We start from the raw sequence: 10,758 nt of genomic DNA, 5'->3' as shown, positions 1-10,758 counted from the left end.
AATTTCTTATCTTTTTTTATTGCAGAATTATATTAGTAACCGTGGAAAAACATCCTTTACTGATGAGCACTCAGTCTGTTGGATGCGAGCAAAGAATAAAAGACTAAAAATACTTGCAGAGCTTTGCTGAGTACTACCAGAGTGTGGTAGCCCACTCCAACGCAGAAGAACACTCTTCAGATACTCTACCAGATATCAACTCAGCAAAAGTCCCACTTTGGCTGAGTTGCTCTTCTTGCTACAGGTTATTTCTTTCAGAAATGTAGTTTTTCCGCGGAGCCGCGCACGTATGTAAACACGTCAGTGGGAAAGTCGATTCTCACGTGTGCGGGTAAGAGATGGAAGATCGTAACTGTCCAAACTTCTGAGTGAAATCTGCCTGAGCCTGGACCAAAGCCTCCTCATCGATGTACACTGCCGGCCTCCTGGCTGCGACGAAGTACTGCGCCTTCCTTAGGCTCCAGCCGAGGACGTACACCAGCAGGCCGCACACCGCCGCCGTCGACCGGCCTACGCCAGCGTTACAGTGGACGTAAACAGTGTGACCGTTCTCCAGGAGACCGTGAAGCAGAAATACAGCCTGGGGAAGCATCCGGACCCGACCTGCAAGAAAGAAGACGTCGGTAAATGGTGCATCGATCCTCTAACACCCATTCGGTGTGAAAGTGTGAGTTGTGGTGTCTGTGAACAGATACGGCATAACGTGTCAGCGGTTGTTTGCCTCAAGTTGCCCCGTGCGTACTTAAAATGTCTATTTATCACAATCTTTGTGGTTTCTGGACCTCTGGTGAAACCTCACACTAACAGCAATAAACGCAAGTATCAATAGATACACTTGTAGCAGGATCTCTATCTCAGGTGCCTTTGTTTGCACCTTGGTTTACCAAGGGCAGTATTTCTGATATTGTACTGCAACATTCTAGCTAAAGGGAAACCTTGAAAGTACTTAAGTGACCATTTTAGGCTATAATACAATTAATTAGCACATATTATTTTTATTTAGATGTCATGCATTCATCTCTTTGTAGATATTTACTATAATATTTTCTCTTTCAATAGAGAGAGAAACCTTTTTGTTGGCTTCCTAAGATTTAAAAAAACAGCCCGGTGAAGGTTGACAGACTCACGACTTCAACTGTGCTGCACATGCACTGCCAAAGGGTCTTTGAGAAAGAACTAAATACCGCTATTATTACGTGTTTAGTCTTGTACGTCCCGAGACTTCTCCTCACCCTCCGAGCTCATGTCGGGCGTGGGCATCCACACGTACAGCAGGCCGCAGTCTTTGTACAGATGCATCATGGTCTCGGGAGTCATGGCTTCACCGAAGTTGCGTCTGCAGCCGTCGGAGTTGTTCACCACGTCGCACTCCGTCTGGAAGTTCATCACCGCGGTGACGCCCAAATCGTGCTTCATCTTTATCGTCACGTGTTCCACCTGTCGAGGGCAGCTGCCCAGCCAAACGCGCGGCAGCACCCTGGGGGAAATAAAAAGGGTTGCGTTCATGACAGCGAGGTAAAGCCTCCTTTAAATCATGTGATTGTGCGTGTGGCTGCAAGGTCTGAGGGACTATGTCAAGTTATTAATAGGACACAAAGGGACTGGAGGCGCACCTACTAAACACAGGTCCTTGGTAATTATCCTTGTAAGGTCTTCGGACACTAATTAAAAGCAGACGGTACCGGCCAAGCCTGCTCATTGTCGTGCGCTCACTTCCTCCGGGGTCCCTGGTAAATCCCGGCACTAAATATGGAAGGAACGTGCGGGTTGGTGGATTGAATTAATTCTGCGTGTTGTGCGCTCAATACACCAATTCCATTGATATGGACAGTTGTTGTTTTTGGAGATATCTCCCAGTACTACTGGCACGTCGCAGGGTGGTGTAACGGGTGGTGTAACGGTGTGTCAGACAGGACAGTTTTCTTTTTTCACCCAGTGGACGAAAAGACTGACATTGATCCTCTGGGAAACATTTATGCCTATACATCAACTTTCCCGATCCACACATTGCCCCCCCCCCCAGGTACTTGCTTTCCCAAAAGTATGTATCTGAAAACTTTTATAAAAAGGAAAGTACATATATATCAAGAATATATCAAGTATTCCTTTTTCAATTCCTGTGACAGAAATGTAGCTGCGTTTTGAAATGAGCACAGAGGGACGGATTTCAATCCAACCTGAAGGCTTCAAATGACTGATTTAACAAACAAACAACTCATTTTATCTAAACTTGTGCAAAGGCAAAGTTTTTGAATCCCTTCAATCCTTTGTACTTACAGTACCACGTAATGGACTACTTTCTGAAAGGACAATGATTTTCAAGTGACTTACAATGTAATTGGGACAGATCCAGGTCAAAAAACCAAGGCGTGAGTCTGCCCAGCCTTTTGTCTGCCTTGTGAGTGAGTGAGTGACTACTTCCATTAAGAGAGCGCAGTGTGACGTTACCGTCCTGTCAACAGCCCAAGAAATATTGACCCTACTAAAGAAGATTGGTTATGTTTGAAAACCGCAGGAGGAGCTGATCAGCGGGTTGGTTAAGAAAGTATCACACTTCAATGGGGAGACTGATTGGGCCCCGGGGGTCTCATTATTTTTCAGTATTGATAAATGTTGTACACACATCGGATATCACATCACAAGGGCAGAATACTTACAGTGGTACTTCCTACCGGCTACGAGAAGAGTACTTTTGCAGGTGGAGGGCTTCATTAATTCTGAACCGAGAAGTTCAGAATATATCAATGTACATATCATTTGGGATATTATGTTGGTATGAAATTGGGCGGTCGGCTCAGCAGCAACAACCACAATAAAAACACCCCGAGGCAGTGATGCTGGCGGGCGTCTTAAAGCACAACTCACCAGTTAGTATTCATGTCACAGGACACACTTCCTCTAACAGTCTAAAGCCGCGCTGCCAACTTAGGGACAATCTTACAGCAATATTTCATCCGAGAGTGTGAGATGCCATACATACGGAGAGCATTCCAACTGGTGGCTTTGGCTTTGTTTGGCTGCTGCACTGCATTACCTGGAGAAGTGAATGGCCTTCTGACCGGACACAGTGAAGTAGAAGTTGGCGGTGTGTTTCATCTCATCTGTGTGTCCTGTTTCCTCTATCCAGTGACCAATCGGATGGCAGTACACTCCATCCACGACGTTACTCTCATCATATGAACAACACCTGTCATGGCTCGGACCACTTCCTGGTGACAGAGGAGACTTCCAGCAGGTCAGTGACCATCTACCCATTCTAGCATGTTTTATTTTGAAAATATGCATTTTTACAAACCTCCTGACAGCAATTGATATGTTTCATGCAAGTTAATATAAATCCAGTAATTTGATATAATTAATAATATAATACTATTAATATATTAATAACACTGAATGCTGCCTTTTTTCTTAAGTCTAAATTTAAGTCTATTTACTTTTTCGGATAATAACTTAGTAACGTTAAATTACATCAATTACACTTCAATATCATTTGAAATGCAGCAACATTGAATGTGAGATTATGTAAGAGGGGAAAGTGTTAGACGCCAAATAATTGCCCCCCGAGCATTTAGTTAATGTTTCCCTTTAGCGCCATCAAGTGGTCATATGGGTGGATTACACCAACCAAACATGGCGGAGTGATACAACTGTAAATACATATAACGTTATATTTTATATACCTTCCAAGATACAAGAGCCGCGGACTCTTTGGACGAACTTGAACCACAGTGTGTCTTTGCAGGGCTCTGCCAGCTCTACGTCTCCGATCCACAGACACGGCTCGTGCGTGGACAGCAGGGGGTCCTGCGCGGCCCTCATCTGGACCGCTGCGCGCGGGTCCCACTCACCCATTTCCCTACGCGAACCCAAAACATAGACCCGGACATCCGAGGACTCCGGGGTGAGAATGACCCCGAACCTGAACAACATCGCGGCTGCCTTAATCGAATGACGTGGTCCTCGATCGATTCAGCGTGCGCAGCTGTGAACTGTGTCAAATCTAAAAATACACCGGGATCGTTTGTGTGGGTGGAATACAAGACGTCCCACTCTGACAGAATTACCAAAAACTATACATCGCCCATATCAGGGTGAATTCTAGATCTCGATTACTTCGATATATAGATAGACAGATACTTTGTTCTAAGGAGTGTAAACATGAGTGGATTCGTTGGAAACATTTTAATTTAACTGAGCTGTCGAGTCCCAGTTGCTATGGTGAAGAGGTCATGTGGAAAACTATATTAAACTCTATATATATATATATATATATATATATATACTAGGATACATATCTGAACATCTAGATTCTTAATTGGATTTGATGTTGATTATTGTTGTGGAAACTTATGCACGGCGAAATAAAAAAATCCAATTAAATTAAAGCGGATTGCTGACCTGCCAAATGTTTGCACATTTAAGGTGTTACCGCAAACTCATACTTCAATACCTGTTCCAGTGTCCCATCTGATTACCTGGGCATTATTTACTGCAGCATGTCAAGCAGCCACTGTGACGATCACCATGGTGATGCATTTGATCGACTCCTTGACAGTATGAAAGCTTGCTGTAAACCCGGCTGGTAGCACAATGAAACAAACCCTATCTTTGCTAAATTTGAAATGCTTCGCTGGTTAAATGCCCGAGGCTTTGTTTCCTAAGAAGCTGAGTGTAAATATCTCACTGATCCTTTCCTGCAGCTCAGTGTCTTTGCACTTTACTCTGATGGGATATTAGTATTGCATGACTGCCTTCTCAAAGCCGGTAATGCATAATAACATTTGATATTGAATAATATTGAAGAGCTTAAAGAAAAAAAATGCATAAAAGGCTGTAAGACTTTATTAAATCCGAGCAAATCACATGCATTGTCAGGCTCCTTCATATCAATTGCCGTCTTTTTTATGCCCCTGACGTCCTACAAACCAAAAAAAAAAAGACATGCAATTTGTTGACACCGGCTATAGGAATCACAAAGACGAGATCATTTGGGATCTTGTATCAACATATGCGTGATGGGTTAAACAAATCTTTTGTAAAGTGCTGGCATAACTTCTGTCACACAGTGCAATATATCCAACAATCTGCTCGTCCCCCATGGCTGCAACTGAAAGGCAAGATAGTGAAAACATTTATACAGTATATTATATTGAGTAGTATAAATCTATTATGCGTATTTGTCTTTGAGAAAAATATATATTTATCTTGCCAAGAACACATTTGTGCACAAATCCATGCAACCCACAACGACAACAGACCCTGTTTGTGGCAAGTGTGTTATTTCATTAAGGCTTCTTAATAATGTAGTCTGAAACAGGAAGAGTTATATGCTTTCAAGACATCAAATATTGAATTGCAACATCCACACGACAGCACAGTGACTCTTGTGCAGCTCCGAGGGGTCCGCTCGGTGCGATCAGGCGTTAATGTGACGGAGGACGAGATGCAGCGAGTGGCTGTCTCGTGGCGTGTACATGGCGGGGAGGGGCACAGGCTGCGTCTTGTGCTCCACGTTGTTGAAGGGGCACTTCTTGAGGTGGTTCGACATGCTGGGGAGGTCGGTGAAACCCCATGACAGCACTGGGCTGAAAGCCGTGCTGAATCGCCACACCTGCATCGGAAAAAGAAGAAAAAAAAAGATGTTGGTGTTAAGCTCAAAACCTTTGGAAAGGTTTGCAGGAGTTGCTTATAATTCTTATCTTAAGCTTCTCTCCCTGCTTTTGTTACAGAAACTCCAAATCCTAAAGTCTTTCTTGTAGCTAACTGCCATCATAAGTCTAAATAAATTGATTTTATTGAAACATTACGCTTTGGGTTGTACTATTATCTTGGTAATTATTCTATACTTCTATGTTTTAAAAAATATGGTCAAAGTACATTTTTGTGTGTGTATGATATTATACTATTTAGCATAAAACGTAGGGATTAAAAAACAACGCCGTCCCTTAGATTCAAGATAAAAAAAACAATCCATCAAAAAGTCTTGACTACTCACTCTGTTTTTAATCTCCCAGGACACGATGCCGAGGGCACCGGGACGTCGTCTCCGCTCCCACTGCAGCTCCACGATGCCGCGGGTCTGGAGGAGACTGGCGCACACCTCCCTCATCGTCCGCGACACCAGTGACAGCTGACACAGGCTGAAACTGTCCAGGAACCCGGCTATGTGCCAAAATATCTCAATGGGAAGCCCGCTGATTTGGTCGGACTGGAAGTCACTTGGAAATTTTGCCCTCGGGCAAGGCTGAATCCCGAAGGACCTGAGGTGCCTGTCATGAACCACTTTGGCCCCCTTGGTCGACGGGTAGAACCTCTGCTGAGAAAACGTGCAGCCGTAATACGCCAGCGGGCAGCGGTGCTCCAGCCAACCATTGAGACCGGCGTGAATGTCGCCGTGGACATTTGTGAAATGGGAAGAAAACTGGTCCCGACGCAGCGACTGGCCACAGACGAAAGGGAACATGTGCTGGTAGCGGGGGTTGGGAGGGAGGTAGCGGTTGTGCGGGACGGCGTCCACCTCCGGCGCCTCCAGGACGAGGCCGAGGCGGAGGGTGCGGAAGGGGCTCGGATAGGAGAGCTGCGGGGCAGCGTGGTCGCAGGCGGATGCGGAGGCGATTTCACCCACTCTGGTGCTGGTCACCAAGATGGCCGCAGGGAAAGTGAACGTCTGCGTTCCGAAGCCAACGCGGTAGCCGTCGACGTAGACCGTGTCAGAGATCCTCCTGCACTCTCTGGACTCCTCCAAACAGAAGAGCAGCGCTGCTGTGATCAGATCGACCTCCCCCAGACCCATGGGGTCGTCAACCTGTTCCAGATCCGAGGTGTCTACTGCCTTGTCCTCCGTTTTGGGTCGAGGTCGACACCTCGACCTGTCCGGGATGAAACCTACGCGTCCGTTAGGTAGTGAACATTGGCCCTGGTCCCTAAAAAAATGGTGGTTGTCCAACTTTCGCTCAGGCCCGTGGTTCCCTAAAAGTCTCCCAGGTCCCAGGACCACATGAGCGGCCTTCCGTGCCCCCCCCCGGCTGACATGCAGTGGAGATGCCATTGGGGGCGTGGCTGGTTCCTGGGAAACTCCAGCGTCCATGTCATCGTTCACCTCGGCCACACAGGCCTCCCTTCCTCCCGAAAGTGGTCCATTTGTTGTCTCTACAATCTTTAGATCTGTTCCCATCGCAGCCCCAGTTCCTCTCAAACAGCCGGAGCAAACGCTTTGCTCCGCCGTCTCTTTTTCATTCAGACCGTCGGAGAGCGCTTTTACGTCGGGTCCGTTCTTAACGTCTCCATAGTTGCTCGATCCACTCTCGATCCAGTCTTTGCTGCTGTTGGTAGCGTTCGCGCTGCTAACAAAGTCCAAAGCAGCAACTAAGCTTCTCGCAGTCTCCACTGTGGCCTGGTAGAGTTCACCGAAGTGCTCCTCGTTCAAGCCATTGATGCCACTGGCAATTCGCTCCTTTGCGGAGGCGTGTGGCGGAGGTCGCGGCAGACGTGAGGACGGCGACTGCGTGGGTGACTCCGTAGCGGTGGAGGCCTCCGGCGCGGATGCAAGGAAAGCCGAGTCCGTCGCACTCACGCCCTTACTAACCGGGACGAGAGGCTCTCCTTCTGCAGTCGGCGCCATGGTGATCACCTTGAGGGACTCGAGTAGCGTACGCTGGTCCTGTAGAGCAAGTGCCATATCTAACTGCTCCACCTCCTCCACCCCACGGCTCAGGCTCTCATAGGAAGTATAGTCCAGGCAGCTAACGGGCCATCTGTTCCACTCCATTGTGCAGCACACAACTCCGGCTGGACACACTTCGAGGTGTGCATACATTTGGTTGCGAACAAGGGTGGCAGGGCAGCCGTAGCCACAGTTTAGGCAGGGGACCCTCATCAGTGCGCACATGAGGTGGTGCTCATCAACTTTGCAGGAGTGAAATACAGCCCCACACAGCAGGGGACAGGCGATAAGATCACAAGAAATGCCCAGTTGAGGTCTGACCTGGCATCTCAGATTAACGCAGGACATACAGTGAACGTGGTCCTCCTCCATCTTCGGACCTCAAGGAGTGTAACAGAGGGGGGAAAATACACTGCCCTGCCGAATAAGATGAAAGAGAAATAATATCAGTGTATTAAAAAATGAGATAAGTAAATTAACAAACAAACTAACAGACTTTGAGGTGCATCCCCTCTGACTCTGTGAGAGTTTGGTTCTGTCCCACGGTCATCGTGAAGTGTTTGAGGGTCTGGCAGACATTTTTTGCGTGAGTCAATATTAGATGCTGACTTCGCCCAAGGGGATTACCCACACGTCGTCGCAGTGTGACGTTAAAATGAGATAACCGGTGAAAGCACGGGGATTAAATAAAAACATGAAATCAGACATTTTTACTCATTTATTCATCAAATATTGAATTTTGTCATTGAAGCTATTTTGACGAAATGCATTAACATTTATTTATCTTCGTTATATAAGGAAGGAAATCAAATCAGAGTAAAAGGGGTGAAATAAATACCCTCAATTGTAAATCTTTTTATTTTCCGTTGTCAGGTGCGACGTGACAAGTTGCCGCCCTTCATATTTACACCATTTCACCATTTACCAGGTCCAAACCTTCCCTTTCTTACAATACAGAGTCCTGAGACGGTCTCAAAATGACATCAGAAAACTAAATCGTAATGTTGTTTGGTACTGAGTCCTGAAAACGAGATAAATTGACAGTTTGAGGACGCTGAAGAGACTGTTTGATTGACGTCTGATTGTGTACTCGTTGGTTCCCTTTAGTTAGTGTGAAATGGAAAAGCAGGACCTCTCACAGACCAACCGCAAAGACTGAAGTGCAATAAATATGATAAATATAACGTAAATACCAGAGTTGAACAGCAGGAGTCGGGAGTATCCGAAGAACTGTGGCAGACCCCAAGGCCCCTGTTTGGTTTTAATAAAGTAACGTGGAACGTGGTGGTGTTCAACGTTGGATAAATGTATGTTTACTGAGAAAGTCAACGTTCTGCAGCCGTGGCTGCACGTTTGTGACGCTATGAATAGTTTCTGGGTGACTTATGAACGCATCTTGTAATCATACAGTTGTGGTTTGATGCACACAGCAGTGTAACAAAGGGACCCCCAGACGACACGACCAGCTTTAGCTGTTGTGCAGACATGTTTTATATATACATATAATAGTGCACGCCACTTTTATTTTGCTGTCAAATCGACCCGTTTTTTTTCTTTTTTTCTTTGGAACAATGGCAGGATGCACGGACCGGCTAATGTTTGCCAACAACAGCTAAGTTAGCTAACTCGGAAGTTCACGAAAAGCTAACTTAGCATGATAATGTAGCGTTAGCACGCAGGTAGCTTCTCACCTTTACGTTGTGTTGATAAGATTGGGTTTGGCTATTATATCTAAATACAATTTGCTGTTACTGTAGCTAAATTACCTCTGTTGGGAAAGTGCTAATGTTAGCTAACTACAGTCCTTGTTGCTCAGCCTCTTTTTTTCTGTTCAAAACTTTATTGGCTGAATTGTCGCCATAACGTTACATCAATATGTATTATTACATTACAAGGGCTGAAAAACGAAAGGAACAGGAAATTAAAAAATAGAATAAAATTATTACGTATGATAGTTACACTTACCTAAGTGTGACTGTTCTCATAAATAAGCAAAAAAGTAAAGTCTGGAAGTTTAACATTTTTTAGTTTATGTAATCATATTTGAATTATATTCATATATATTATATACATACTCCAATCCGTCTTTTTTTTACCTTTTTATTTAACATTATGATTTAATGCTAAATTTAATTTATTTGAATATTTAATTGACATATATAGTGTTATGAAAATCCAATATACAAATCCGACAAAAATACATTTTGTAAAATAGGTTGTTGTATTAAACATTTATCTTGTATATAATGATTACTATATTTGAAATCAGCAACATCTACATCCATACATTAATTTAAATGTAGCCATCTAAAATAGAGAACCCTTACAAACTCCACAGATGCCCGCAACGACCAGTAACCAACAGCCGAGGTCACTGCTGTACTAGTTTTGCCACCTGGCCCACCGATTGGTAACGGTCAGATTCGTAAATCCTCTGAGTTAACTGAAAGACACGCCGCGTTTTGAGGTCTGGGTAACGGACAAAACATCACCCCTGGAGCAGGAGGGGCTGACTCATGCACACAAATCTGCGGGACAGCGCTTGCAGTGCTGAATACACTTGTCATGGGGTGTTATAAACCCAGTTATTGGGGCCATCATAATTTAAATGATATAAAATGTAAATACATAAAAAGATACTAATTTGCAATTTATTCTCCAATTAAATCCTTAAACTGTCAATGTCATTATTATTATTATTATTTTGTATTTAATGCTTTGTGGGATCAGCATACTGTATATTGGATTACTGATGAATTGAAGAACAACGTCATGCACTTGAGTTTTACAGATTCACATGAGGTTTACTTGTATATTATGCACAGTGCCGATGCAACCCAAGCCATGATACACAAGGGTGATGAGGATGAAGATTGGGTGGATAGATTTAACACCGCTAACTGAGCTGTGAGCTTCTCGGGATTAATATCCGTGCAATTTTTTTAAGCTTAACGTTGCATTTTAGACTCCAAACCAAGATTTGTTTAATTATATTTGCCTGCTGTCTGTAAACTGTCACATGTTAAAATGCTATCAATTCCACGTCGAAAAAAATATTTGCACCAAGGGATTCCCTTGAGTTGCAAGAAGCCAGG

General features: G+C 44.6%; 2 protein-coding genes across 3 annotated transcripts; both read right to left on the bottom strand.

The window, feature by feature from the left end:
• On the bottom strand, nucleotides 1-4,027 carry epm2a (EPM2A glucan phosphatase, laforin). Its single transcript, XM_040160152.2, has 4 exons — nucleotides 3,681-4,027; nucleotides 3,035-3,209; nucleotides 1,233-1,477; nucleotides 1-603 (listed from the first exon to the last, which is right to left on the bottom strand). The coding sequence occupies exons 1-4, from the start codon at nucleotides 3,928-3,930 to the stop codon at nucleotides 320-322; spliced, it is 954 nt and encodes a 317-aa protein (XP_040016086.2). The 5' UTR covers nucleotides 3,931-4,027; the 3' UTR covers nucleotides 1-319.
• Nucleotides 4,028-4,826: 799 nt separating this feature from the next.
• LOC120807654 (F-box only protein 30) lies at nucleotides 4,827-9,498 on the bottom strand. 2 transcript variants are annotated; one of them, XM_040159909.2, is made up of 3 exons: nucleotides 9,355-9,498; nucleotides 5,996-8,080; nucleotides 4,827-5,611 (listed from the first exon to the last, which is right to left on the bottom strand). In XM_040159909.2, the coding sequence occupies exons 2-3, from the start codon at nucleotides 8,033-8,035 to the stop codon at nucleotides 5,417-5,419; spliced, it is 2,235 nt and encodes a 744-aa protein (XP_040015843.2). In that variant the 5' UTR covers nucleotides 8,036-8,080; nucleotides 9,355-9,498; the 3' UTR covers nucleotides 4,827-5,416. The 2 variants fall into 2 exon arrangements, with proteins under 2 accessions (XP_040015843.2, XP_040015844.2); XM_040159910.2 differs by having other exon boundaries at nucleotides 8,857-9,496.
• Nucleotides 9,499-10,758: the final 1,260 nt, after the last annotated feature.

Source organism: Gasterosteus aculeatus, chromosome 18, assembly GCF_964276395.1.
Source record: "Gasterosteus aculeatus chromosome 18, fGasAcu3.hap1.1, whole genome shotgun sequence".
NCBI lineage: Eukaryota > Metazoa > Chordata > Actinopteri > Perciformes > Gasterosteidae > Gasterosteus > Gasterosteus aculeatus.
Note: the sequence above shows the minus strand (reverse complement) of the source record. Positions and strands in the feature narration are given on the sequence as shown.